Source organism: Scyliorhinus torazame, chromosome 27 (genome assembly GCF_047496885.1).
Source record: "Scyliorhinus torazame isolate Kashiwa2021f chromosome 27, sScyTor2.1, whole genome shotgun sequence".
In the NCBI taxonomy this organism is placed as follows: Eukaryota; Metazoa; Chordata; class Chondrichthyes; order Carcharhiniformes; family Scyliorhinidae; genus Scyliorhinus; species Scyliorhinus torazame.
In genome coordinates, this window is record NC_092733.1 from 29,405,688 (window position 1) to 29,429,037 (window position 23,350).

The 23,350-nt window shown below is 52.2% G+C and overlaps 1 protein-coding gene across 6 annotated transcripts in view; it reads left to right on the top strand.

Annotated features, from left to right (window-relative positions):
* LOC140403323 (adhesion G protein-coupled receptor L1-like) overlaps positions 1-23,350 on the top strand; it is a 1,433,961-nt gene that overhangs the window by 1,276,421 nt on the left and 134,190 nt on the right. For all 6 annotated transcript variants that reach the window (XM_072491182.1, XM_072491186.1, XM_072491185.1 and 3 more), the window contains 2 exons: positions 9,493-9,789; positions 21,898-22,001. In XM_072491182.1, the coding sequence (XP_072347283.1) occupies positions 9,493-9,789; positions 21,898-22,001 (401 nt within the window). The remainder of the gene's footprint in view (positions 1-9,492; positions 9,790-21,897; positions 22,002-23,350) is intronic.

A 23,350-nucleotide genomic window follows, 5' to 3' on the forward strand; every position in this document is an offset into this window, starting at 1 on the left:
CGGTTAGGGGACCCGCAATTTCCTCCCTAGCCTCCCACAACATCCTGGGATACATTTCATCAGGTCCCGGGGATTTATCTACCTTGATGCGCTTTAAGACTTCCAGCACCTCCTCCTCTGTAATATGCACACTTCTCAAGACATCACTATTTATTTCCCTTAGTTTCCTAACATCCATGCCTTTCTCCACCGTGAATACCGATGAGAAATATTCATTCAGGATCTCACCCAACTCTTGTGGCTCTGCACATAAATGCCCTTGTTGATCCTTAAGAGGCCCTACTCTGTCCCCAGTTACTCTTTTCCCCTTTATGTATCTGTAGAATCTCTTTGGATTCTCCCTTGCATTATTTGCCAAAGCAATTTCATGTCCCCTTTTTGCCCTCCTGATTTCCCTCTTAACTCTATTTCGACAATCTCTATACTCTTCAAGGGATCTACTTGATCCCAGTTGCTTATGTACGTCATATGCCTCCTTCTTCTTTTTGACCAGAGTCTCAATATCTCGAGTCATCCAGGGTTCCCTACTTCTACCAGCCTTGCCCTTCACTCTAAAGGGAATGTGCTTACCCTGCACCCTGGTTAACACATTTTTAAAAGCCTCCCATTTACCAGCCGTCCCTTTGTCTGCCAATAGTCTCCCCCAATCTACCTCTGCAAGTTCCTGTCTGATACCATCAAAATTGGCCTTGCCCCAATTAAGAATTTTAACTCTTGGGCCAGACCTATCATTCTCCATAGCTATCTTAAAACTAATGGAATTATGGTCACTTGTCCCAAAGTGATCCCTCACTAGCACTTCTATCACTTGCCCTTCCTTATTTCCCAAGACGAGGTCAAGTTTTGCCCCCTCTCTAGTCGGTCCATCCACATACTGAATGAGAAATTCCTCCTGAATACACTCAACAAATTTCCCTCCATCCAAGCCCCTAATGCTATGACTGTCCCAGTCAATGTTGGGAAAGTTAAAGTCCCCTACTACTACCACCCTATTATTCTTGCAGCTATCTGTAATCTCCTTACATATTTGCTCCTCAATTTCCCGCTGACTATTTGGGGGCCTGTAGTACAGTCCTACCAAGGTGATCTCTCCCTTCTTATTTTTCAGTTCCACCCATATAGACTCAGTGGGCGAACCCTCGGATATATCCCCTCTAAGTACTGCCGTGATGTTCTCCCTAATCAAAAACGCCACTCCCCCTCCTCTCTTACCTCCTGTTCTATCCTTTCTATAGCATCTGTAGCCCGGAACATTGAGCTGCCAGTCCTGCCCCTCCCTTAGCCATGTTTCAGTCATAGCTATAATATCCCAGTCCCATGTGCCCGTCCATGCCCTGAGTACATCCGCTTTGCCCGTCAGGCCCCTTGCATTGAAATAAATGCAGTTTAATGTAGACCTTCCTTGCTCTCTGCCCTGCTTTCTCTGGTCATGCTTTACACACTCTCCCTTCCTGCCTTTTGTTTCTGTCCCCACTGACTTCCTACATCGGTTCCCATCCCCCTGGCACATTAGTTTAAACCCTCCCCAACTGCACTAGCAAACACCCCCCCGAGAACATTGGTTCCGGTCCCACCCAGATGCAGACCGTCCGATTTGTACAGGTCCCACCTCCCCCAGAATCGGTCCCAATGTCCCAGGAATTTGAAACCCTCCCTCTTGCACCATCTCTCAAGCCACGTATTCATCCTAGCTATCCTGTCATTCCTTCTCTGACTATCACGTGGCACTGGTAGCAATCCTGAGATTACTACCTTTGAGGTCCTACTTTTTAGTTTAACTCCTAACTCCCTAAATTCAGCTTGTAGGACCTCATCCCGTTTTTTACCTATATCGTTGGTGCCTATATGCACCACGACAGCTGGCTGTTCACCCTCCCCCTCCAGAATGCCCTGCAGCCGCTCCGAGACATCCTTGACCCTTGCACCAGGGAGGCAACATACCAACCTGGATTCTCGTTTGCGTCCGCAGAAACGCCTGTCTATTCCCCTTACGATTGAATCCCCTATCACTATAGCTCTGCCACTCTTTTTCCCGCCCTTCTGTGCAGCAGAGCCAGCCACGGTGCCATGAACCTGGCTGCTGCCACCTTCCCCTGGTGAGCCATCTCCCCCAACAGTTTCCAAAACGGTAAATCTGTTTTGGAGGGAGATGACCGCAGGGGATCCCTGCACTGCCTTCCTACTCTTCCTCTGTCTGTTGGTCACCCTTTCCCTATCTGCCTCAGTAATTTTAATCTGCGGTGTGACCAACTCACTGAATGTGCTTTCCACAACTTCCTCAGCATCGCGGATGCTCCAAAGTGAGTCCATCCGCAGCTCCAGAGCCGTCAAGCGGTCTAACAGGAGCTGCAGTTGGACACACTTCTTGCAGATGAAGGAGTCAGGGACACCAGAAGGGTCCCTGACTTGCCACATCTCACAAGAGGAGCATGACACGGGTCTGAGCTCTCCTGCCATGACTTAAACCTGAAGTTAAATTTGAACTACACTACACAGCTAGGAGAAAGTCAAAGAGAGAGAAATCACTTACCAGTTACAAGCCAAACACTTACCTGCTGGCTGTGATGTAGTTGCTCCAGAGACTCCCTCACAGGTCTGCTTCTCTGCACCTCCTTCAGGTGAGCACCAAATTCCCTTAACTAGTTAATTACTTTACTTAATTAACTTGATTTTTTTTTTTTTTTTTTTTTTTTTTTTTTTTGTCACTCCCCTCTTACCCGAACTCAGCCTTACCCAAACTCAGATACACTCTGTTTGCCTTCAGCACTCTGTTTCTAAAGGCACTTCAGCCACACCCTTTGTATCCTTCCTGATTTACAGTCAGCCAATAGGCCTGCTCCCAGAACTGATCTCTCTCCCGAACAGCTGACCTGCAAGGTAAGTAAGTGGTTATGCAGTACTTACCTCACCCACAGCGCGCCCTTTTAAACTGTCCCCTCTGCCTCGCAGCTCCCGCGCTTTTTGAAACTCCCGCGCTGTTTCCAAGGTCCTGGCTCCCTCTCTCTCCCGAACAGCTGACCTGCAAGGTAAGGAAGTGGTTATGCAGTACTTACCTCACCCACAGCGCGCCCTTTTAAACTGTCCCCTCTGCCTCGCAGCTCCCGCGCTTTTTGAAACTCCCGCGCTGTTTCCAAGGTCCTGGCTCCCTCTCTCTCCCGAACAGCTGACCTCACCCACAGCGCGCCCTTTTAAACTGTCCCCTCTGCCTCGCAGCTCCCGCGCTTTTTGAAACTCCCGCGCTGTTTCCAAGGTCCTGGCTCCCTCTCTCTCCCGAACAGCTGACCTGCAAGGTAAGGAAGTGGTTATGCACTTGGGCAATTAGAGATGGGTAACAAATATTGGCCTCAACAGCAATACCCACTACCCATGAAAGAATAAGTGAAAAAAATATATATGTACATCCCTCCCCAATCCCATCTCCTGAGATATATATCCATGCCAATTTGGGATGTGAGGGAGAATCTCCCTGAGCCCTTAAAACGGATTCACGAGATCACCCAAGCCCTGATTAATGTTGTGCAGTCCCCTGGCATAATGTCCAACCCATCCAGGAGCTGGTCCGCCCCTTGCTTGGAGGATTAATTAAATCGGCACCTCACAGCGCGAGTCAGGAAGGGACCCATTCCACACGTTCGCCATTGTCACAATTCCAAGGTTCATAAGATCATTAGATTTTGAGTTTGCAGCTTTAAATTTAGGGTAGGTGGGGAGGGGGGGGGGGGGGGGGGGGGAGGAGGACGGGGGGGGGGGGGGGGGGGGATGGGGGGGGGGGGGTGTCATGTCATGTCACCTGTTCCGAATTCTGCCTTAGACTGAAAGAAAAACAGTAAATTCCGGAAACGCTCGACGGCGTCTGTGGAGAGAGAAGCAGGGTTAACCTTCCGAGTCCTCGGGCTCTTCTTCAGAGCTGGAGAGAGGGAGAAATGGGATGGATTATACTCTGCCTAAGACGGGGTGGAGCGGGTGGGAATCATAGATATCCTACAGTGCAGACCATCACTCGAGGGAGGGACCATGGAAACCAATTGGAAGCTGGGCGTGATTGTGGGCTGTTTTCTAAACGAGCTGTAATTCCATGGAGAGTGCGGTTTGTGATAATTGTACCAGGGGAATGTTCCTTTCCACAGTTTAAAGTATAAGCTGCCGACAAACAAAGTCTTGTCGGTAGTGATTGGAGTCAGAGAATATTCACAGTGCAGCAGGAGGCCATTTGGGCCATCGGGCCAGTACTGTCCCTCTGAAAGAGCACTCCACCCATTCCCACTCCCCTCCTTTATCCCCGTCACCTTGCACATCCTCTCTTTCCCGATATGAGTCCAATTCCCTTTGGAGTACCTCGATCGAACCTGCCTCCACCACCCTCTCAGGAAGCTCGTCACAGACTCCCCCCTCCCTCTGGGTGACAATATTTTACCTCGCATCACTCCGACTCCCTTTACCAATTATTCCAAATCTGTGCCCCTCTAGTTCTTGATGCTCTCTCGAGTGGGGACAGTGTCTCACTATTTACCCTGTCCACACCCCTCAGGATCCTGAACACCTCCATCAAGTCCCCTCTCAGCCTCCTTTACTCCAAGGAAATCAGGCCCAACCTCTCCAATCCGTCCTCATAGCCCCAGTTCGTTACCCCTGGAATCATTCTTGTGAATCTCCTCTGCACCCTCTTCAATGCCTTCGCTTCCTTTCTCGAGTATGGCGATCTTGAACAAGTTCAACATGACCTCCTTGCTCTCGTGCTCAATGACCCGATTAATGAAGCCCAGGATACCATTTTCTTTATCAACTGCTCTCTCAACCTGTCCTGTCGTCTTCAATGACTAATACACCGAGATCCCTCTGTTCATGCACCTCCTGCATAGGTTCTCTCTTTATTTTATACCACATCACCACATTCTTCCTGCCAAGATGAATCACCTCACACTCTGTGTTGAACTTCATCTGACACTTGTCCGCCCATTCCGTGAACATGTCTATGTCCCTCTGAAGCCCAAAACTATACTCATCACAGTTGACAGTACTTCCAATCTTCGTATCGTCTGAAAATTTTGAAATCTGGCCGGGCACACTCAAGGCCGTTAGAATATATATCAGGAAGAGCAGGGGCCCCAATGCTGACCGCCAAGTTGTTCCACTCCTTACAGTAAAGGACTTAAATCGTGAGGTGGTCTTGTGGCACAGTGGGCTATCGTCCCTGTCTCCGAGCCGGAAGCTCCGGGTTCGAGTGACGCCCAGGACTTGATGGCCAAGGAGGTGCCTTCGTAACGCGGCCAAATGGGTTGAGTGTCAACCCGCAAATCCTTCCAAACACGCCAATGGCTGGCGGTAAGACCGGGCGAGACTCCAGGGTCGGGATTCTCCGACCCCCCACCGGGTCGGAGAATCGCCGGGGGCTGGCGTGAATCCCACCCCCGCCGGTTGCCGAATTCTCCGGCACCGGATATTCGGCGGGGGTGGGAATCGGCCGCGCCGGTTGGCGGGCCCCCCCCCCCCGGCGATTCTCCGGCCCGTGATGGGCCGAAGTCCCGCTGCTGGAATGCCTGCCCCCCGGCGAGAATCAAACCGCCTCTCTTACCGGCGGGACAAGGCGGCGTGGGCGGGCTCCGGGGTCCTGCCGATCTGGCCTCGGGGGGTGCCCCCACGGTGGCCTGGCCCACGATCGGGGCCCACCGATCCGCGGGCGGGCCTGTGCCGTGGGGGCACTCTTGTCCTTCCGCCTTCGCCATGGTCTCCACTATGGCGGAGGCGGAAGAGACCCCCTCCACTGTGCATGTGCGGGGATGCCGTGAGCAGCCGCTGACGCTCCCGCGCATGCGCCGCACGGAAAAGTCATTTTTGCGCCAGCTGGCGGGGCACCAAAGGCCTCTCCCGCCAGCTGGCGGGGCAGAAATCAGTCCGGCGCGGGCCTAGCCCCTCAAGGTGAGGGCTCAGCCCCTCAAGATGCGGAGGATTCCGCACCTTTGGGGCGGCGCGATGCTGGACTGATTCGCGCCGTTTTTGGCGCCGGTCGGCGGACATCGCTCCGATTGCGGAGAATCCCCCCCCAGATGTGGAGTGGCGCCGCCGCAAGCTCTCAGGCCCTGGCAACAGACTCGGGACCTGATCCTGGATTACAAGCTATGGAAACAGAGACAAAAGTCTGCCCTCGTGCATGATGAGGTGCGTGAAGAGAATTGGATCGGATTCAAAACATGAAATCTTGACATATCGTGCATGCAGCTGTTAGCTGAGAGTTCAGATTTATTTTTGAACGTTGCCAGTATCTACAGAGATTGTAAAGCTGACCTCTGGGTAAAGACTCACTTCCTGACACCCGACCTCGCCCTGACCTTCAACCTCTGCACTTCAGGCACAATCAGCGAAGATTAAAATTGCACTCAAAGCTGTTTGTTTTCAAAGTGTTTCTTTCTACCCCAACTCATTTCCAATATCACGGAAAATGAGATTTGACGTGAACAGCGCAAATGGGCAGCACTGTCAAATCGAATCCTTCTGCCTTTACAAACATTCCTTGATATGTTTAAGACTTGCCATCGAGGGAGTGCAACGAAGGTTCACTAAACTAATTCCTGGGATGGAGAGAGTGTCCTTTCAGGGAAGATTAAATAGATTCGGCATTTAACCTCTGGCGTTTAAAAGAATGAGCAGCGATCGCATTCAAACATACAACATTCTTATAGGGTTCGAAAAGGTCGATGCAGCAAGGATGTTTCATCTGGCTGGGGGTGGTATTCTTGATCCAGGGGACACACAGACTAAGAATAAAGGGTCGACCACTTAGGACTGAGATGAGGAAGAATATCTTCACTCAGAATAAGGTGAATCTTTGGAATTTTCTGCCCCAGAGGGCTGCGGAGGCTCCATCATTGAGTATGGTCAAGACCGAGATAGACAGATCTCTACATGTTGAAAACATTAGGTGATACAGGGATAGTGCAGGTGGCCCAGGGGTTAGCACTACTGGCTCACAGCTCCAGGGACCCGCGTTCAACTTGGGTTCAATTCCAGCCTCGGGTGACTGTGTGGAGTTTGCACCTTCTCTCTGTGTGTGCGCGGGTTTCCTCCGGGTGCTCCGGTCTCCTCCCACAGTCCAAAGCTGTGCTTGGTTTGGTGGATTGGCCGTGATAAATTGAGTCTTAGTGTCCAAAGGGTTAGGTGTATTTACGGGATCGGGTGGAGTTGTGGGCTTAAGTAGGGTGCTCTTTCAAGGGCCAGCGTTGACTCAATGGGCCGAATGGCCTCCTTCTGCACTGTAAATTCTGTGAAATGGTGTTGAAGTAGATTCTCATTGAATGGCGTAGCAGGCTTGAGGGGCTGAATGGCCTACTCCTGCTATTATTTCTTACGTTTGTATGTTCTTAAGAGAGATAACCTCATGCAGTGTTTGGTTCATCGAGCTAAAAATGAGTTTATCGGGGGGAAAAAGCATATTTAATCGGAGTGCCGTGTCCACCACCTGTTAGCGACTCTGATGTTATGTAATAGAGTTATCGTCGGAGCACCACTTGCAACCATTTCCTGATTATTTTGGTGGACATTGTTCAGCTCCATTGGGGAGGCAGTGACGTAGTGGTATTGTCTCGTAATCCAGAGACCCAGGGTGATGCTCTGGGGTCCCAGGTTCGAATCCCACCAGGGCAATATAAAAATCTGGAATTAAAAGTCTAACGATGACCACTTGTCAATTGACGTAAAAACCCATCTGGTTCATTAAATGTCCTTTAGGGAGGAAGGTCTGCCGTCCTTACCCGGTCTGGCCGACATGCGACTCCAGACCCACAGCAATGTGGTTGACTCTCAAATGTCCTCAATAGAACATTACAGCGCAGTACAGGCCCTTCGGCCCTCGATGTTGCGCCAACCTGTGAAACCACTCTAAAGCCCATCTACACTATTCCCTTATCGTCCATATGTCTATCCAATGACCATTTGAATACCCTTAGTGTTGGCGAGTCCACTACTGTTGCAGGCAGGGCATTCCACGCCCTTACTACTCTCTGAGTAAAGAACCTACCTCTGACATCTGTCCTATATCTATCTCCCCTCAATTTAAAGCTATGTCCCCTCATGCTAGACATCACCCTCTGAGGAAAAAGGCTCTCACTGTCCACCCTATCCAATCCTCTGATCATCTTGTATGCCTCTATTAAGTCACCTCTTAACCTTCTCTCTAATGAAAACAGCCTCAAGTCCCTCAGCCTTTCCTCATAAGATCTTGCCTCCATACCAGGCAACATTCTGGTAAACCTCCTCTGCACCCTTTCCAATGCCTCCACATCCTTCCCATAATGCGGCGACCAGAACTGCACGCAATACTCCAAATGCGGCCGCACCAGAGTTTTGTACAGCTGCAACATGACCTCATGGCTCCGAAACTCAATCCCTCTACCAATAAAAGCTAACGCATCGTACGCCTTCCTAACAGGGATGGGCAATAAATGCCGGCCCAGGCAGTAATGCCCACATCCGGTAAACGAAGAAATAAATATAAATGAATTATGTTCAAAACCTTTCATAAGGTGCCTGTTACTGTCCCCATGCCCAAATGAATCAGCTTAACTCTAAAAACCTCTAATACTGGTTCATTCAATCTAGAGAGGTGGTCGGTTTAGAGGAGTAGGCCGAGGTGATCGCTCCAAGGACAATGATGTTCAAACGAGCACAGAAGATGGCGGAATCTCGAATAACGACAAGAATAACTGCAACTTGAAATTCCTCGATCCTTTGCGCTGTTTTTTTTTTCGGTGGGGAGGGGGGGAGGAGGAAATCTGTGTTTAGCAAAGCCGTGGATCCTAGCGGAAGCTCAAGGCCATATTCTACTTCTGCTGCTGCCATTTGTTAGTCTGGTGTTGTTTTACTCTCTCCGGCTGCCCTTCTCGGGCGGAATTCTGGAATTAAGAACATCCATTGGTTGGAGTCTGTAGGAGTGGGAGGGTCTTGCGTATCATTCGTTCAAGATCGTCGGAGGAGGGGTGGGGTTTCAGTGAGATTGTGAGAGGTTTGAATGGTTTTAAGAGTAGGAATCAGAAGGGTTTTTGTGAGGAATGGAGCATTTATACCGTTGCGAGGCAGTACTAAGGAAACGCCGCACTGTCGGAGGTGCCGTCTTTCGGGTGGGATATTAAACCCATTTTCTCTCTCAGGTGGAGGTGAAGCATCTCAATAAGAAGGGTAGGGGAACCCAGGCCAAGATTCACCCCTCAACCATCAGCACAAAATCAGATTATCCGCTCCCAATCGGGTTGTAGTTTGTGGGGTCTTGCTGTGCTCAAATTATCTCCAACGCTTCAACAGTGACTACACTTCAGGAGAACATCATTGGGGCCTAAAGCACTGTGGGGTGACCTGAGGTTGTGAAAGGTGCTATATGAATGCAAGGTTGTTCTTGTCTTTTCTGCCTTGGGGGAACTTCAGTCGAATCTATCGGCTGCCCTTTGACCTGATCATTTGCAGTGGTTGGAGGAGAGGCAAATCGACGTGTATTTCTCTTCACAGTGCAAGTCACGGTAGCTTCCACGAGCAACATGGTCGCAGCAAAGCCGACCGTGGTCACCACGACAACCACGACCAGGAAAGCTCCCCTCACCACCATTGCCGTGGGCGCGATCAATCAACTGGTACCGGACCAGCGCCCCATCACCCCGAACATCCCCAACACCAGGAGGACACCTCTCTCCAACCAGCTGCCGTCACCACAGAGGTACTGCGAGCCGACAGAGGCCAGGGGCATAAAATGGCCGTCGACACAGCAAGGTGTGCTGGTGGAGCGGCCTTGTCCCAAAGGAACGAAAGGTAGGAGGATAACTCCGGTGAGAAATGTACTGGTTAGGATCGTACCCTGCTGCATCTATGTGTGGCTGTTCATGAGCAAATACCCCATCAGTCAGTCCAACCTGTTATGTTTCCACACTGCCTGACACCAATATCTCCGTTCCCACACGGCCAGGCACCAATATCTCCACTCCCACGCTGCCTGACACCAATATCTCAGTTCCCGCACTGCCTGACACCAATATCTCCACTCCCACGCTGCCTGACACCAATATCTCAGTTCCCACACTGCCTGACACCAACATCTCCACTCCCACGCTGCCTGACACCAATATCTCAGTTCCCACACTGCCTGACACCAATATCTCCACTCCCACACTGCCTGACACCAATATCTCAGTTCCCACACTGCCTGACACCAACATCTCCACTCCCACGCTGCCTGACACCAATATCTCAGTTCCCACACTGCCTGACACCAATATCTCAGTTCCCACACTGCCTGGCACCAATATCTCAGTTCCCACACTGCCTGACACCAATATCTCAGTTCCCACACTGCCTGACACCAATATCTCCACTCCCACACTACCTGACACCAATATCTCCACTCCCACACTGCCTGACACCAATATCTCAGTTCCCACACTGCCTGACACCAACATCTCCACTCCCACGCTGCCTGACACCAATATCTCAGTTCCCACACTGCCTGACACCAATATCTCAGTTCCCACACTGCCTGGCACCAATATCTCAGTTCCCACACTGCCTGACATCAATATCTCAGTTCCCACACTGCCTGACACCAATATCTCAGTTCCCACACTGCCTGACACTAATATCTCAGTTCCCACACAGCCTGGCACCAATATCTCAGTTCCCACACTGCCTGGCACCAATATCTTAGTTCCCACACTGCCTGGCACCAATACCTCAGTTCCCACACTGCCTGACACCAATATCTCCGCTCCCACACTGCCTGACACCAATACCTCAGTTCCCACACCGCCTGACACGAATATCTCCACTCCCACACTGCCTGACACAAATATCTCAGTTCCCACACTGTCTGACACCAATTTCTCAGTTCCCACACTGCCTGACACCAATATCTCCGCTCCCACACTGCCTGACACCAATATCTCCACTCTCACACTGGCTGACACCAATATCTCCACTCCCACACTGTCTGGCACCAATATCTCCACTCCCACACTGCCTGACACCAATATCTCAGTTCCCACACTGCCTGACACCAATATCTCCGCTCCCACACTGCCTGACACCAATATCTCCACTCCCACACTGCCTGGCACCAATATCTCCACTCCCACACTGCCTGACACCAATATCTCAGTTCCGACACTGCCTGACACCAATATCTCCACTCCCACACTGCCTGACACCAATATCTCCACTCCCACATTGCCTGGCACCAATATCTCCACTCCCACACTGCCTGACACCAATATCTCAGTTCCCACACTGCCTGACACCAATATCTCCACTCCCACACTGCCTGACACCAATATCTCCATTCCCACACTGCCTGGCATCAATATCTCCGCTCCCACACTGCCTGACACCAATATCTCCACTCCCACACTGCCTGACACCAATATCTGCACTCCCACACTGCCTGACAACAATATCTCAGTTCCCACACTGCCTGGCACCAATATCTCCACTCCCACACTCCCTGATACCAATATCTCAGTTCCCACACTGCCTGACACCAATATCTCCACTCCCATACTGCCTGACACTAATATCACCACTCCCACACTGCCTGACACCAATATCTCTACTCCCACACTGCCTGGCACCAATATCTCCACTCCCAAACTGCCTGACACCAATATCTCAGTTCCCACACTGCCTGGCACCAATATCTCCACTCCCACACTGCCTGACACCAATATCTCCGCTCCCACACTGCCTGACACCAATATCTCCACTCCCACACTGCCTGACACCAATATCTCCGCTCCCACACTGCCTGACACCAATATCTCAGTTCCCACACTGCCTGACACCAATATCTCCACTCCCACACCGCCTGACACCAATATCTCCACTCCCACACTGCCTGACACCAATATCTCCACTCCCACACTGCCTGACACCAATATCTCCGCTCCAACACTGCCTGACACCAATATCTCCAGTCCCACACTGCCTGACACCAATATCTGCACTCCCACACTGCCTGACACCAATATCTCAGTTCCCACACTGCCTGGCACCAATCTCTCCACTCCCACACCGCCTGACACCAATATCTCCACTCCCACACTGCCTGACACCAATATCTCCACTCCCACACTGCCTGACACCAATATCTCCGCTCCAACACTGCCTGACACCAATATCTCCAGTCCCACACTGCCTGACACCAATATCTCCACTCCCACGCTGCCTGACACCAATATCTCAGTTCCCACACTGCCTGACACCAACATCTCCACTCCCACGCTGCCTGACACCAATATCTCAGTTCCCACACTGCCTGACACCAATATCTCCACTCCCACACTGCCTGACACCAATATCTCAGTTCCCACACTGCCTGACACCAACATCTCCACTCCCACGCTGCCTGACACCAATATCTCAGTTCCCACACTGCCTGACACCAATATCTCAGTTCCCACACTGCCTGGCACCAATATCTCAGTTCCCACACTGCCTGACACCAATATCTCAGTTCCCACACTGCCTGACACCAATATCTCCACTCCCACACTACCTGACACCAATATCTCCACTCCCACACTGCCTGACACCAATATCTCAGTTCCCACACTGCCTGACACCAACATCTCCACTCCCACGCTGCCTGACACCAATATCTCAGTTCCCACACTGCCTGACACCAATATCTCAGTTCCCACACTGCCTGGCACCAATATCTCAGTTCCCACACTGCCTGACATCAATATCTCAGTTCCCACACTGCCTGACACCAATATCTCAGTTCCCACACTGCCTGACACTAATATCTCAGTTCCCACACTGCCTGGCACCAATATCTCAGTTCCCACACTGCCTGGCACCAATATCTTAGTTCCCACACTGCCTGGCACCAATACCTCAGTTCCCACACTGCCTGACACCAATATCTCCGCTCCCACACTGCCTGACACCAATACCTCAGTTCCCACACCGCCTGACACGAATATCTCCACTCCCACACTGCCTGACACAAATATCTCAGTTCCCACACTGTCTGACACCAATTTCTCAGTTCCCACACTGCCTGACACCAATATCTCCGCTCCCACACTGCCTGACACCAATATCTCCACTCTCACACTGGCTGACACCAATATCTCCACTCCCACACTGTCTGGCACCAATATCTCCACTCCCACACTGCCTGACACCAATATCTCAGTTCCCACACTGCCTGACACCAATATCTCCGCTCCCACACTGCCTGACACCAATATCTCCACTCCCACACTGCCTGGCACCAATATCTCCACTCCCACACTGCCTGACACCAATATCTCCGTTCCGACACTGCCTGACACCAATATCTCCACTCCCACACTGCCTGACACCAATATCTCCACTCCCACATTGCCTGGCACCAATATCTCCACTCCCACACTGCCTGACACCAATATCTCAGTTCCCACACTGCCTGACACCAATATCTCCACTCCCACACTGCCTGACACCAATATCTCCATTCCCACACTGCCTGGCATCAATATCTCCGCTCCCACACTGCCTGACACCAATATCTCCACTCCCACACTGCCTGACACCAATATCTGCACTCCCACACTGCCTGACAACAATATCTCAGTTCCCACACTGCCTGGCACCAATATCTCCACTCCCACACTCCCTGATACCAATATCTCTACTCCCACACTGCCTGGCACCAATATCTCCGCTCCCAAACTGCCTGACACCAATATCTCAGTTCCCACACTGCCTGGCACCAATATCTCCACTCCCACACTGCCTGACACCAATATCTCCGCTCCCACACTGCCTGACACCAATATCTCCACTCCCACACTGCCTGACACCAATATCTCCGCTCCCACACTGCCTGACACCAATATCTCAGTTCCCACACTGCCTGACACCAATATCTCCACTCCCACACCGCCTGACACCAATATCTCCACTCCCACACTGCCTGACACCAATATCTCCACTCCCACACTGCCTGACACCAATATCTCCGCTCCAACACTGCCTGACACCAATATCTCCAGTCCCACACTGCCTGACACCAATATCTGCACTCCCACACTGCCTGACACCAATATCTCAGTTCCCACACTGCCTGGCACCAATCTCTCCACTGCCACACTGCCTGACACCAATATCTCCACTCCCACACTGCCCGACACCAATATCTCCGCTCCCACACTGCCTGACACCAATATCTCCACTCACACACTGCCTGACACCAATATCTCCACTCCCACACTGCCTGACACCAATATCTCAGTTCCCACACTGCCTGGCACCAATATCTCCGCTCCCACACTGCCTGACACCAATATCTCCACTCCCACACTGCCTGACACCAATATCTCAGTTCACACACTGCCTGACACCAATATCTCCGCTCCCACACTGCCTGGCACCAATATCTCCGCTCCCACACTGCCTGACACCAATATCTCCACTCCCACACTGCCTGGCACCAATATCTCCACTCCCACACTGCCTGACACCAATATCTCCACTCCCACACTGCCTGACACCAATATCTCCACTCCCACACTGCCTGACACCAATATCTCAGTTCCCACACTGCCTGGCACCAATATCTCCACTCCCACACTGCCTGATACCAATATCTCAGTTCCCACACTGCCTGACACCAATATCTCCACTCCCACACTGCCTGACACCAATATCTCAGTACCCACACTGCCTGGCACCAATATATCCGCTCCCACACTGCCTGACACCAATATCACCACTCCCACACTGGCTGACACCAATATCTCCGCTCCCACACTGCCTGACACCAATATCTCAGTTCCCACACTGCCTGACACCAATATCTCCGCTACCACACTGCCTGACACCAATATCTCAGTTCCCACACTGCCTGACACCAATATCTCCACTCCCACACTACCTGGCACCAATATCTCCGCTCCCACACTGCCTGACACCAATATCTCCGCTCCCACACTGCCTGACACCAATATCTCCACTCCCACACTGCCTGACACCAATATCTGCACTCCCACACTGCCTGACAACAATATCTCAGTTCCCACACTGCCTGGCACCAATATCTCCACTCCCACACTCCCTGATACCAATATCTCAGTTCCCACACTGCCTGACACCAATATCTCCACTCCCATACTGCCTGACACTAATATCACCACTCCCACACTGCCTGACACCAATATCTCTACTCCCACACTGCCTGGCACCAATATCTCCGCTCCCAAACTGCCTGACACCAATATCTCAGTTCCCACACTGCCTGGCACCAATATCTCCACTCCCACACTGCCTGACACCAATATCTCCGCTCCCACACTGCCTGTCACCAATATCTCCACTCCCACACTGCCTGACACCAATATCTCCGCTCCCACACTGCCTGACACCAATATCTCAGTTCCCACACTGCCTGACACCAATATCTCCACTCCCACACCGCCTGACACCAATATCTCCACTCCCACACTGCCTGACACCAATATCTCCACTCCCACACTGCCTGACACCAATATCTCTGCTCCCACACTGCCTGACACCAATATCTCCAGTCCCACACTGCCTGACACCAATATCTGCACTCCCACACTGCCTGACACCAATATCTCAGTTCCCACACTGCCTGGCACCAATATCTCCACTGCCACACTGCCTGACACCAATATCTCCACTCCCACACTGCCTGACACCAATATCTCCGCTCCCACACTGCCTGACACCAATATCTCCACTCACACACTGCCTGACACCAATATCTCCACTCCCACACTGCCTGACACCAATATCTCAGTTCCCACACTGCCTGGCACCAATATCTCCACTCAAACATTGCCTGACACCAATATCTCAGTTCCCACACTGCCTGGCACCAATATCTCCACTTCCACAGTGCCTGGCACCAATATCTCCACTCCCACACTGCCTGACACCAATATCTCCGCTCCCACACTGCCTGACACCAATATCTCCGCTCCCACACTGCCTAACACCAATATCTCCACTCCCACACTGCCTGACACCAATATCTCAGTTCCCACACTGCCTGGCACCAATATCTCCACTCACACACTGCCTGACACCAATATCTCAGTTCCCACACTCCCTGACACCAATATCTCCGGTCCCACACTGCATGGCACCAATATCTCCACTCCCACACTGCCTGGCACCAATAGCTCTGCTCCCACACTGCCTGACACCAATATCTCAGTTCCCACACTGCCTGACACCAATATCTCCACTCCCACACTGCCTGATACCAATATCTCCGCTCCCACACTGCCTGACACCAATATCTCCACTCCCACACTGCCTGACACCAATATCTCCGCTCCCACACTGCCTGGCACCAATATCTCCACTCCCACACTGCCTGATACCAATATCTCCGCTCCTACACTGCCTGGCACCAATATCTCCGCTCCCACACTGCCTGACACCAATATCTCCACTCCCACACTGCCTGACACCAATATCTCCGCTCCCACACTGCCTGGCACCAATATCTCAGTTCCCACACTGCCTGACACCAATATCGCAGTTCACACACTGCCTGACACCAATATCTCCGCTCCCACACTGCCCGGCACCAATATCTCTGCTCCCACAATGCCTGACACCAATATCTCCACTCCCACACTGCCTGGCACCAATATCTCCACTCCCACACTGCCTGACACTAATATCCCCGCTCCCACACTGCCCGACACCAATATCTCCGTTCCCACACTGCCTGACACCAATATCTCCGCTCCCACACTGCCTGACACCAATATCTCAGTTCACACACTGCCTGACACCAATATCTCCGCTCCCACACTGCCTGGCACCAATATCTCCGCTCCCACACTGCCTGACACCAATATCTCCACTCCCACACTGCCTGGCACCAATATCTCCACTCCCACACTGCCTGACACCAATATCTCCACTCCCACACTGCCTGACACCAATATCTGCACTCCCACACTGCCTGACACCAATTTCTCAGTTCCCACACTGCCTGGCACCAATATCTCCACTCCCACACTGCCTGATACCAATATCTCAGTTCCCACACTGCCTGACACCAATATCTCCACTCCCACACTGCCTGACACCAATATCTCAGTTCCCACACTGCCTGGCACCAATATCTCCGCTCCCACACTGCCTGACACCAATATCCCCGCTCCCACACTGCCTGACATCAATATCTCAGTTCCCACACTGCCTGGCACAAATATCTCCGCTCCCACACTGCCTGACACCAATATCTCCGCTCCCACACTGCCTGACACCAATATCTCTACTCCCACACCGCCTGACACCAATATCACCACTCCCACACTGCCTGACACCAATATCTCCGCTCCCACACTGCCTGGCACCAATATCTCCGCTCCCACACTGCCTGACACCAATATCTCAGTTCCCACACTGCCTGGCACCAATATCTCCACTCCCACACTGCCTGACACCAATATCTCCGCTCCCACACTGCCTGACACCAATATCTCCGCTCCCACACTGCCTGGCACCAATATCTCCACTCCCACACTGTCTGACACCAATATCTCCACTCCCACACTGCCTGGCACCAATATCCCCACTCCCACACTGCCTGACACTAATATCCCCGCTCCCACACTGCCTGACACCAATATCTCCGCTCCCACACTGCCTGACACCAATATCCCCGCTCCCACACTGCCTGACATCAATATCTCAGTTCCCACACTGCCTGGCACCAATATCTCCGCTCCCACACTGCCTGACACCAATATCTCCGCTCCCACACTGCCTGACACCAATATCTCTACTCCCACACCGCCTGACACCAATATCTCCACTCACACACTGCCTGACACCAATATCTCCGCTCCCACACTGCCTGACACCAATATCTCCACTCCCACACTGCCTGACACCAATATCTCCGCTCCCACACTGCCTGACACCAATATCTCAGTTCCCACACTGCCTGACACCAATATCTCCACTCCCACACTACCTGGCACCAATATCTCCGCTCCCACACTGCCTGACACCAATATCTCCGCTCCCACACTGCCTGACACCAATATCTCCACTCCCACACTGCCTGACACCAATATCTCCACTCCCACACTGCCTGACACCAATATCTCAGTTCCCACACTGCCTGGCACCAATATCTCCACTCCCACACTCCCTGATACCAATATCTCAGTTCCCACACTGCCTGACACCAATATCTCCACTCCCATACTGCCTGACACTAATATCACCACTCCCACACTGCCTGACACCAATATCTCCACTCCCACACTGCCTGGCACCAATATCTCCGCTCCCACACTGCCTGACACCAATATCTCAGTTCCCACACTGCCTGGCACCAATATCTCCACTCCCACACTGCCTGACACCAATATCTCCGCTCCCACACTGCCTGACACCAATATCTCCACTCCCACACTGCCTGACACCAATATCTCCGCTCCCACACTGCCTGGCACCAATATCTCCGCGCCCACACTCGGTGACACCAATGTCTCCGCTCCCACACTGCCTGGCACCAATATCTCCGCTCCCACACTCCCTGACACCAATAACTCCGCTCCCACACTGCCTGGCACCAATATCTCCGCTCCCACACCGCCTGGCACCAATATCTCCATTCCCACACTGCCTGACACCAATATCTCCGCTCCCACACTGCCTGGCACCAATATCTCCGCTCCCACACTGCCTGGCACCAATATCTCCACTCCCACACCGCCTGACACCAATATCTCCGCTCCCACACCGCCTGACACCAATATCTCCGCTCCCACGCTGACTTACACCAATATCTCCGCTCCCACACTGCCTGACACCAATATCTCCGCTCCCACACTGCCTGACACCAATATCTCCGTTCACACACTGCCTGACACCAATATCTCCGCTCCCACACTGCCTGACACCAATATCTCCGCTCCCACACTGCCTGACACCAATATCTCCGCTCCCACACACCCTGACACCAATATCTCCGCTCCCACACCGCCTGACACCAATATCTCCGCTTCCACACCGCCTGACACCAATATCTCCGCTCCCACTCTGCCTGACACCAATGTCTCCGCTCCCACACCGCCTGACACCAATATCTCCGTTCACACACCGCCTGACACCAATATCTCCGCTTCCACACCGCCTGACACCAATATCTCCGCTCCCACTCTGCCTGACACCAATGTCTCCGCTCCCACTCTGCCTGACACCAATATCTCCGCTCCCACACTGCCAGGCACCAATATCTCCGTTCCCACACTGCCTGACACCAATATCTCCGCTCCCACACTGCCTGGCACCAATATCTCCGTTCCCACACTGCCTGACACCAATATCTCTGCTCCCACACTGCCTGACACCAATATCTCCGCTCCCACACTGCCAGGCACCAATATCTCCGCTCCCACACTGCCTGACACCAATATCTCCGCTCCCACGCTGCCTGACACCAATATCTCCGCTCCCACACTGCCTGACACCAATATCTCTGCTCCCACACTGCCTGACACCAATATCTCCGCTCCCACACTGCCTGACACCAATATCTCCGCTCCCACACTGCCTGACACCTGTCATAATATGCACCCATGCACACCATGATGTAAAAGCAGGCAGTGACAGACACCCGGGTGAGCCAATCAATATACAGAACAGAACACGACCAATCACAAGGCAGGACACCAGAGGGGGACTTGCACCTTTTCAGCACAAGGGGCACCAGCCCTCTGCCTCTTGCCACTGGTGATAGCTGTAGTGACAGTCAGTGTGTACAAGTCATTCAACACCTTCTACACGTGGATCAGAGCTAGCCTGGTCTCGATAGTTAACTTTACTTAGAGTAGTAGAGACTCAACCCACAGGCAGCTGTGTGTTTCGTTACTAGAGTTCAATAAATCTCATGTTGAACCAACGCCTTCGTTTGGTGTATCCTTGATCAGTTAATTGCATCGTATGCAGCCTGTGTTACCCCAGGGTGAACAACACGACAACACCAATATCTCAGTTCCCACAGTGCCTGGCAAGAATATCTCAGTTCCCATGTTGCCTGGCACCTGTTCCTCAGCTTCCATCGCTATCTGACACCAATTCCTCAATCCACAGAGCTGCCCTCTCAATCGACAGCCCATATCTTAACCATTCCCTCCCTCCAACAGTGGCACACACTGACTGCAGTGCGCGCTATCGACAATATAGCACCGCAGCACTTTCAAACACACCACCCTCGAACCGTCGGATCAAACAAGGGCAGCAATTTGAAGGGACATGTGGAAGCAGGTGAAACGCCGCCGCTCGGACGAAGTGGCCAAGCGCACATTGCAATTCCTATCGTAAAGAAATGGCTGGGTGTTCAGAACAGAGTTGACGCGCGAGATCTTCCGGCTGTTCACACTGATGGAAGTCCCGACGCCGTGGGATGGATTCAATGGGAAATCACCATTGACAGAGTCAGGACCCGGGGATCCCGCCACCGGCCAACAGTGAGTCAGACCCCCCCCCCCACACAGACACACACACCTCCGAGAAACACACCTCCGAGAAACACACCACGGGGAGGCCAGACAATCGCGCCCTATAGTGCCGCCAAATAGCCATTTGTGGCAGACGTATAATCGCGGAGATAACCCACGTACCTATGAACATAGAACAGTACAGCACAGAACAGGCCCTTCGGCCCTCGACGTTGTGCCGAGCTTTGTCCGAAACCAAGATCAAGCTATCCCACTCCCTGTCTTTCTGGTGAGCTCCATGTGCCTATCCACTAACCGCTTGAAAGTTCCTAAAGTGTCCAACTCCACTATCACAGCAGGCAGTCCATTCCACACTCTAACCACTCTCTGAGTAAAGAGCCTACCTTGGACATCCCTCCTATATCTCCAACCCCGAACCTTATAGTTATGCCCCCTTGTAACAGCTACATCCACCCGAGGAAATAGTCTCTGAATGTCCACTCTATCTATCGCCCTCATTATCTTATAAACCTCTATTAAGTCGCCTCTCATCCTCCTCCGCTCCAAAGAGAAAGGCCCTAGCTCCCTCAACCTTTCCTCATAAGATCTATCCTGCAAACCAGGCAGCATCCTGGTAAATCTCCTTTGCACCCTTTCCAATGCTTCCATATCCTTCCTATAATGAGGTGACCAGAACTGCACACAATACTCCAAATGTGGTCTCACCAGGGTCCTGTACAGTTGCAGCATAACCCCGCGGCTCTTAAACTCAAGCCCCCTGTTAATAAACGCTAACACATTATAAGCCTTCTTCACGGCTCTATCCACTTGAGTGGCAACCTTCAGAGATCTGTGGACATGAACCCCAAGATCTCGCTGTTCCTCCACATTCCTCAGAACCCTGCCGTTGACCCTGTAATCCGCATTCAAATTTGTCCTACCAAAATGAATCACCTCACTTATCAGGGTTAAACTCCATCTGCCATTTTTCGGCCCAGCTCTGCATCCTATCAATGTCTCTTTGCAGCCTACAACTGCCCTCCACCTCATCCACTACTCCACCAATCTTGGTGTCATCAGAAAATTTACTGACCCACCCTTCAGCCCCTCCTCCAAGTCATTGATAAAAATTATAAATAGCAGAGGACCCAGCACTGATCCCTGTGGTACACCGCTGGTAACTGGTCTCCAGTCTGAACATTTTCCATCCAGCTCCACCCTCTGTCTTCTATGTGATAGCCAGTTACTTATCCAATTGGTCAAATTTCCCTCTATCCCACAACTCCTTACTTTCTTCATGAGCCGACCATGGGGAACCTTATCAAACGCCTTACTGAAACCATGTATACGACATCAACTGCTCTACCTTCATCTACACACTTTGTTACCTCCTCAAAGAATTCAATCAAATTTGACAACCATCTCTCTCTCTGCGTTGCAGGAATCGCCTCCTACCTCTGCCTGGTTTCCCTCGGACTCTGGAGCCCAAGAGGACCTGACCTCAGCAACTGCACTTCACCCTGGGTAAACCAGGTGGCACAGAAGGTAACTGTGGTGAAGAGAGATTTTGGAGTCTGCCGTTGTTTGTTGTATTACCTGTAAATGTCTGTCAAGAACTCAGAACTAATTATCTCGGAGCTGGTTTGTTACGTGTTAGTGCTCCTGGGGTGGGGGGGGGACGCATTTCACAGTTGCACTGGAGAACTGACGTCATGTGGAACACGACCCATTCAAACCGGGCCTCCTCGTGTCCAAGGCAGCTCGGCAAGTCACAAATTCTGATCTTTCCTAGCTTAAAGTGTGATTGTCGCCAATGGTGGCGGACCTGAAAGGCAGGATCCCAGCAGGATCCATGCTAGAAATTACTGAGAGAAAGTGCTCGAAATATACTCGGCAGCATGGGGTGGGGAGATAAACAGAGGGCTGAATTTTTCCTGCCCTTGCTGCCCCCGGGTGACCCCCCCCCCCCTCCACCCTCCCCCCTCCCCTCCCCCACCCCCCTCCCCTCCCCCCACACACCTCCCTCTCCCCCCACGACCCCGCGTGGCGGAGGGTGAAAGCCATGCAAAAGGCCATAGACTTCGGCGGAAATGGAAAATGCCGCTGGCAGCCAACGGCATGCCGTCCCTGCCAATGAAAAACCATGCTGCGGTTGGGGGGGGTTTAATGAGATGTCGGCCTTCGCCTCAAGGCTCAACGCCGGGGACCCCGATTCGATTCCCGGCCTCGGGTCGCTGTCTGTGCCGAGTCTGCACGTTCTCCCCGTGTGTGCGTGGGTTTCCTCCGGGTGCTCCGGTTTCTTCCCACAGTCCCAAGACGTGCAGGTTAGGCGGATTGGCCGTGATACAATTGCCCCTCAGTGTCCAAAGGTTGAGTGGGGTTGCGGGTATGCCGGGGAGTAGGGTCCTCTTTCAGAGGGTCGATGCAGACTCGATGGGCCGAATGGCCTCCTTCTGCACCTCAAGGGTGCTATGGTTCTGTCTGACTTCAATTCTACACAGGAAGGCTGAACAAAAGTGTGAAATTAAAACCTTAATTGAACCTTAAAATTAGAGTCAGGGTTGTCTGGAAGCACTTCCTTTTTTAACCAGTGTTGCCAGGCAGGCTAACTTTAGTTTACGGAATGTGGGCATCTCTGACAAGGCCAACATTCATTGCCCGTCCCTAATTGCCCCTTCAGAAGGTGGTGAGGAACCGTCTTCCTGAACGGCTGCAGTCCATGAGGTTTGGGTACACCCTGTCAGGGAGGGGGCTCCAGGGTTTTGACCCAGCGACAGTGAAGGAACGGCTGATACCTTCCCAAGACAGGCTGGGCTCGGGAGGGAACCTGCAGGTGTTGGTCCCCGTTCACCTGCTGCTGGGTGGTGGAGATCGTGGGTTTGCAAGTGTCATAG